Source organism: Triticum dicoccoides, chromosome 7B, assembly GCF_002162155.2.
Source record: "Triticum dicoccoides isolate Atlit2015 ecotype Zavitan chromosome 7B, WEW_v2.0, whole genome shotgun sequence".
NCBI lineage: Eukaryota > Viridiplantae > Streptophyta > Magnoliopsida > Poales > Poaceae > Triticum > Triticum dicoccoides.
The window spans coordinates 273,729,617-273,736,895 of NC_041393.1; the positions used below are offsets into that span (position 1 = coordinate 273,729,617).

General features: G+C 53.8%; 1 protein-coding gene across 9 annotated transcripts in view; it reads right to left on the bottom strand.

Moving 5' to 3' along the window:
* LOC119336545 (lipid droplet phospholipase 1-like) overlaps nt 1–6,719 on the bottom strand; it is a 12,021-nt gene extending 5,302 nt beyond the window's left edge. For 2 of the 9 annotated variants that reach the window (XM_037608588.1, XM_037608586.1), the window contains exons 1-3: nt 6,122–6,659; nt 5,942–6,009; nt 5,190–5,260 (exon numbers count right to left, since the gene is read on the bottom strand). In XM_037608588.1, the coding sequence (XP_037464485.1) occupies nt 5,190–5,260; nt 5,942–6,009; nt 6,122–6,486 (504 nt within the window). In that variant the 5' untranslated portion in view covers nt 6,487–6,659. Of the gene's footprint in view, nt 1–5,189; nt 5,261–5,941; nt 6,010–6,111 lie in introns of all 9 variants that reach the window. The other 7 variants (XR_005162609.1, XR_005162611.1, XR_005162612.1 and 4 more) reach the window with 7 other exon arrangements.
* Between the last annotated feature and the right edge of the window lie 560 nt (nt 6,720–7,279).

Sequence of the window (7,279 nt, forward strand, 5' to 3'; positions counted from 1 at the left end):
GAACTCCTCAAAAGTAGAAGTCGGTAACCTTTTGGTCATGACATCGGCAAACTGCTGAGCGGTGGGAACGTGCAGAACACGGACGCGGCCGAGAGCCACCTGCTCACGCACAAAGTGTATATTGAGCTCGATATGCTTCGTGCGACGATGATGAACGGGGTTGGCGGAGAGGTAGACGGCGGAGACGTTGTCACAGTATACAAGGGTAGCATGTGAAACATCATGGTGGATCTCCCGGAGAAGTTGTCGTGACCAAGAGCACTCAGCAACCGCGTTGGCCACTGCCCGGTACTATGCCTCAGCACTGGAACGGGAGACCGCAGGCTGCCGTTTCGAGGACTAGGAGATGAGGGGCCGGTACTCTGCCTCAGTACTGGAACGGGAGACCATAGGCTGTCGTTTCGAGGACCGGGAGATGAGGGACGGACCAAGGTAGACGCAATAGCTAGAAGTGGAACGACGCATGTCTGGACAGCCAGCCCAGTCAGCATCATAGTAAACGGCCATGTCGGTGGAGGACGGTGCTGTCAAGGTGAGCCCAAGAGCCATAGAGCCGCAGATATAACGCAGAATCCGCTTCAGCAGGTTCCAGTGACCGTCTCGGTAAGCATACATATGCAAGCACACCTGCTGCACTGCATACTGCAAATCTGGTCTGGTGAGGATCAAGTACTACAGGGCGCCCACGATAGACCAATAGAATGGGTCGTCCGGTGTTGGGGAGCCATCAAGTGCGGAGAGTTCTGCCTTCGTATCAACAGGGGTGGCAACGGGCTTGCAATTAAGCATGCCGACACGCTCAAGAAGCTCATGGGCGTACTTCTCCTGATGAAGGAAAAAACCGTCGGGGCGCCCAGTGACCTCAATGCCGAGGAAGTAGTGGAGCGGTCCCAAGTCCTTCATGGCGAACTCGACACTGAGACGAGCAGTGAGCTGTCCAACAAGCTCGGCCGAGGATGCCATGAAGATATGTCGTTGACGTACAGTAGTAGATAGGCAGTCGCCTAGCCGTGATGAAGGAAAAAACCGTCGGGGCGCCTAGTGACCTCAATGCCGAGGAAGTAGTGGAGCGGTCCCAAGTCCTTCATGGCGAACTCGACACTGAGACGAACAGTGAGCTGTCCAACAAGCTCGGCCGAGGATACCATGAAGATATGTCGTTGACGTACAGTAGTAGATAGGCAGTCGCCTAGCCGTGATGGTACACGAACAGTGAGGCATCGGAGCGAGTAGCTCGGAAGCCCAACTGCTGAAGAAAGGCGGTGATGCGCTGGTACCACGCTCTCAGCGCATGTTTCAGTCCATAGAGGGACCAAGAAAGCAGGCACACGTGATCAGGGTGTGTGGTGTCAACGAAACCAGTGGGCTGCTGGCAATACGCCTGTTCGGCAAGATGGTCGTGGAGGAACGCGTCGGAAACGTCCAACTGATGCACCGGCCAGGCACGAGACACCGCAAGCTGGAGGACGGTGCGAATCGTGCCCGGCTTGACGACCGGGGCGAAGGTGTCGGTGAAGTCCACTCCGACACGTTGCCGGAAACCGTGAACTACCCAACGAGCCTTGTACCGCTCCAGGGTACCATCGGGGCGCATCTTGTGACGATACACCCACTTCCCGCTAATCATATTAGCATGCCGGGGACGCGGGACGAGCTGCCAGGTGCGGTTGCGTTGCAACGCGTCGAACTCCTCCTGCATAGTGGCAAGCCAGTTGGGGTCGCGAAGAGCGGCACGGGCCGAGGACGGCAGCGGCGATGACGAGGAGAGGTAGTGCTCGGACGGATAGCTGGTACTCGGTCGGAGGGCACCATTGCGCGACCAAGCCGTGATGTAGAGCGGGGGCACCGCGACGAGCGTCCGGTCGTCGAGCAGTGTAGACGAAGGCCAGGCCGACCCCGTCGGGTCCAATGAGGTACACGTGAAGCCAGGCCCGAGGCTGTCAAAGGCGCCGTGGAGCCCGAGGCCGGGGCGTCCGAGGCCGCGCCTGTGGTTGGGCCCGAGGCAGCCAAGGCAGCCGAGCCCGAGGCCCAGCCATCCGAGGCGCTCTGGTCAGCCGAACCAGAGCCCGAGATGGCGGCAGCCAGGCGCGGGCGTCCCCCGCAGAGGTGCGGCTGCACCGAAGAAGGCCCGCCAAGGGGAGGAGGGAATGACAAAGTCGGTGCATCAGCTGGAGGTACCTGCTGAAAGGTAAACACTTATTCGTCAAAGTAAACGTGCCTTGAAGTTATCACCCGATGAGAGACTGGGTCGTAGCACCGGTGGCCCTTGGTGTTGGAGGGGTACCCAAGAAAGATGCATGCGAGGGAACGCGGAGCAAGCTTATGTGGGGCGGTGGAAGCGATGCTAGGATAACAGAGACAACCAAAGACTCGAAGTTCATCATAGAATGGAGGAGTGCCATAAAGTAACTGATGCGGCGCATAGTTCCAACGAACGCGGCAAGGCCGGAGGTTGACAAGGAGAGACGTCGTGGCAAGAGCATCTGGCCAAAAACGAGGCGGGATGTTGGCGTGAAACAGGAGGGTTCGAATGCAGTCACTGAGAGTGCGAAGGACACGTTCCGCCCGCCTGTTTTGCTGCGAAGTGTAAGGGCATGTTAGACGAAAGATAGTACGATGTGTGGCGAGCAAAGTGCGAACAACAAGATTGTCGAACTCTTTCCCATTGTCTATTTGAAACGCAAGAATGGGGCGACCAAAGTGCGTAGAGACAAATGAGTAAAAAGTTTTAAGTGTTGAGAGAACATCGGATTTCTGTCGTAAAGGAAAAGTCCACACATAGTGAGTAAAATCGTCTAATATGACAAGATAGTAAAGATAGCCGGAATTGCTCGCAATGGGAGATGTCCAAACATCACTATGAATCAACTAAAACGGCTATGAAGCGATAGTAGTAGAGTTGCTAAAGGGAAGATGCACGTGTTTGCCAACACGGCAAGCATGACAATTATGGTCAGCGAGCTTATTACAAGTGAAAGAAAAACTCCTAAGAATGTGACGAAGTGTGGCAAGATTGGGATTGGCCCAAACGAGCGTGCCAAAGGTCCACATCGGCAGAGAGGGCGACAGGAGCGGTGGTGGTGGAGGAGGGCGGTGGACCGGGTAGAGCTCATCGAAGCTGTCACATCGGTGAAGTACCATCCGGGTACGAGAGTCCTTCACAGAAAAATCGCATTCATCAAATTCAACGGTAATTGCATTTTCACGAGTAAGACAGCGAACAGAGACAAGGTTCTTGATTAAGCCAGGAGAAACAAGGACGTTAGACATATTATGGGTGTAGAATAAGATGGAAAAGAAGCATGGCCAATATGTGTAATGGGGAGAGGAAACGTCTCCGACAGTAATGCGAGTGGAGGTGTTGGTGGGAAAAGAAGTGACGAGGTTACCGGGGTTAGAAGACATGTGGGCGGTTTCCCCGGTGTCCATGTACCAATCTCCGCCGCCGGTGTAGTTGTTTGGCATGGGGGTGGAGTGCAGCATGGCTAGAAGAGTTGGGTCTCAGGGCAGCTGCGAGGGCGCCATGTTGAAGGGGGCGTCGGCCTGCTGCTGAGGAGGCGCCGGCAGCGCTGGGCATGCCCCATACTGTTGAGGCGGCAAGTACAACTAGGGGCGGCGTGGTAGGCCTGATATTGGGCCGGATGAGGGCCCAAGATGCCAGGGGCGGTCGGGCGAGGCACCGGCATGGAATAAGCATGCACGACGCCGGTCCAGGGATTGTGCCCGAAGGCCCACGGCGGCGTGGGCTGCTGCTGCTGCTGGGTGGCCCGAGGCAGCCCGCCAGGGTTGGCCGCCCGCTGTTGGCCCTTGCGGCCCCCTTTGCCGCGGCGACCGCCGTGATCGGCGGGAACAGTAGGCGCGAGCGTCCCTTGAGGAGGGAACGTGAACAACGGCGGGAACGGTGGGGGCGGCTGGAACGACGTCGCCGACTGCTGAAGGGGAGGCGCGCCGCGTGAGGTGCCAGCGACGAGGGCGGTGTGTACAGTCGGGCCTTCATCTGCTTCATCCGGCGTTCCTCCAAACGCAAGTAGGCAACGACCTTGGGAAAGGTCGGGTTGGGGATGAGCGTGAGGTTGGCGGCCGCGTGGGTGAACTCCTTGTTGAGGTCGGCGACAAGGGTACTGAGGAGGACGTCGTTGGAGACTTCCTCGAAGATGTCAAGGAGCTCGTCGCAAAGACACTTCAAGCACATGCAGAAGTTGTCCACGGAGGAGTTATTTTGATGGCACCCGAAGAACTCTTGCTGAAGAAAAGCGAGCCGCTAGAGCCAATTGTCGGTGAAGAGGCAATTGAGCTTCGTCCAGACAGCATGCGCATCATCATCCTGCACCACCGTGTAGAAAAGGTCCTTGGAGATGGTGAGGAAGAACCAGCGGATGAGAGTTGCCTCGACGGCCGACCACTCGGCGTCGAACTCCATGGCCTTGGCGTCGACGGTGCCGTCAACGTGCTCCTAGAGGTGATACTCACGGAAGACAAGGTTGAAGTAGGTCTTCCATGCGTAATAGGAGGAATCCTCCTGGGAGAGACGGATGGGCACGCGAGCGAGGATGTCAATGTTGCGGATGTCCTCGGCGGGAACGGGGTTGGGGCCGGCGAAGGGGTTCGAGCCACCAGAGAGGGAAGAGGAGGCGATGGACATGGTGGCGATGAGGAGGGGTTAGGGTTCGGCTTGGGAGGAAGAGAGGGGAAGGGAGAGGACGGCGGCAGCTGGGAGGTGCGGCGGCCGGGGAGGGGGGTGGGTGCGGCGGCGACACATGTGCAGCAGCAGAAGCGTTAGGTTAGGAAAGATGTGCGGTATCTGATACCATGTGGATTGTCAATATTTGCATTGATCGTATGCCGTAGCATAGATAGAGTACATGGGCAGGAGTATCTCAACCGTATCCGCTATACAAGGAAAGGATCAGGAGATATCCATAGACTAGGAAATAATAAAACAAGATCCTAGCTGCCTAATGTACATGTGATAATGATCATGCTCGACACGCTCCACCCTCTCACAAGTGACACCAACATGATACTTTTCTTTATCTTAGCAACAAGTCTTAGTAGCAACTATTTGAGAGGTTACTACTGATGATACTAGCAGTATTAACTGTCTACTAAGTAATGTACTTAGTAACAATCTGTTAGGGGATGCTATAAGCTCTTACACAGAGGACAATATTTTGTCAGAAAAAAAGTACCTCGTTTGCTAACCTTTCTCCCATCAAGTCAACTCCGTCAAATGTCTGTGTAGCAGAGTTGCATTGACTCCCTGCATGAAAAGCCGCAGTCCAAATCTCTTTATAGGAAACCAGTAGTAGCTGGAACAACTTATGAGTTATGACAGAACACAGAATGAAGGAAAGACAAAAGCTGCGTGAATGTATTCATCGGTTATGAAATCTGCCTGGTCTGGAGAGTCATGTTCTGAATGAAACTAGTACTAAAGCAGAATGATTGCACAATATTTGGCATGAAACTGGGTGATGGCCTAAGACCAATGCAAATACTATGAACATTCAAATAGCATTGGCTAATGCAGCTTTTGCTGGTTGTTATCACTCCATCTAATTCCAAGTTGTGTGGCAAAACCACAAGGAACCAGCATTTTACGTGTTTACTGTACCGGATGGTTCTCCCGCTGACAGTTTGCTGTTTAATCTCAGTCACTTAATCTCGACTACATGTCGGCACCGGCATGTTGTATGAAATTCTTCAGCACAAGTTTAGGCTCAGGTATAAATCCAATTACAAAATAACCATTGAATTGTCATGTATGTAAACTTGATTTTCTATCATAAGGTGGCACTCCCAATATCCCAAAATGGCATGCACACCCGCGGACAGGCGCACTGACAATATCTTACTTAGCACTACAATTCAGAGGATATATACTAATACTACCAAGAAACCCGGCACGAAATTGCATAGCATGTGGATTGGGGATACTCACGGTGGATGATCACTTTGTCTGGCATCCGCCTCACGAACTGCTCAGCTGCAAACTTCCAGTCATCCGCACTGTAAAACAATGATCACATTTTGCCACTGAAACTAAGAACCCCCAAAGTTGTACAAACCCACTGCAAAGACGACCAAAATGACAGTATAATGACAGTATACACGGATCCACCTCCCCACGAGGCCATTGACCATGACGACAAGGTGATCCGGGTACTCCCCACCCTGCGCTACCTCCGCCTCGGCCTGAACGCTCCATAAATCCTCCCCTCCGCCGCGTGCCGGCTCCATATCCACCTCCGTTGCCTCCGGCCGCTTCCCCCTCCCCTCGTTCACCGCCACCGTAACCGCCGGTGACGACGGCGCGGGCACCGGCGCCGGCCTGAAGCATCCCATCCAGCGCCCGCTGATACCACTCCGCGCGGCTGGCGAGCGGAGAGCCAGGTGGAGCTGCGCAACGGCACCCGGCCACCGGGACTGGGCACTGGGGGTTGGAGTGATGGCGCGGCCCATCGGGGTAGCGCTGGAGGCGATCATTTGGCGGGGAGGTTGGACGAGTGGAGCTTGCTCGGAGACCTAGATGCGGCGATGATAACTGGAATTGCTTCGGTGAAGGTGACAGAACGTGGAGCTGAGGATGAAGAAACTTCGAGCGAGAACAAAGGACAATGATTGGAGGGTGTGTTAGGTAGCAAGAGCAACGTGCTTGGATGGTTAGTTCGGGGTCCATTAAAGATGTGTTTGGTTGAAGAAGCAAGTGGAATGTAATGTAATGGTTCCATTCCACAAAAATGGAATGGTTCCATCTTTGTGTTTGGTATCAACAGTTAGGTGAAATGAAACGGTTACAGCTCGTTGGTGGAATGGAATGAAATGATTTTTTTTCCAAATTAGTGTTTGCTTTTCCAATAATATATACAACATAATTTTATTTTGAAAGCATTTTATTTAAGTATCAAAACAACACTTTCTTTCATCACCTACTGTTTGTATTTTGCTTCACAATCATGCCAAATAAAATGACATCAATAATCTATACATAATCTATTTACAAACAAACATGGAAAGGATTCTCAATAAATGGTGGGGTATGCACAAATTGCAAAGGCGTGAACAAGCACAAATCGCAAGAGGGAGCAGGAGCACGATGGAGCAGAGCCTGATTCAGTTTGGCGTAGCCGCCGCATGCCAGTTCCTCTGTAGTACAAGATGTGTGTACGACACTGCTGCAGGTGAGGCCACCACTCCGCCAGCCACGAGCCACGGCCACAGCCCATGGTCGTTGCGGCTCCTTCCACTGCCGCCGCCCACCACAACTGGTCGCTACTGC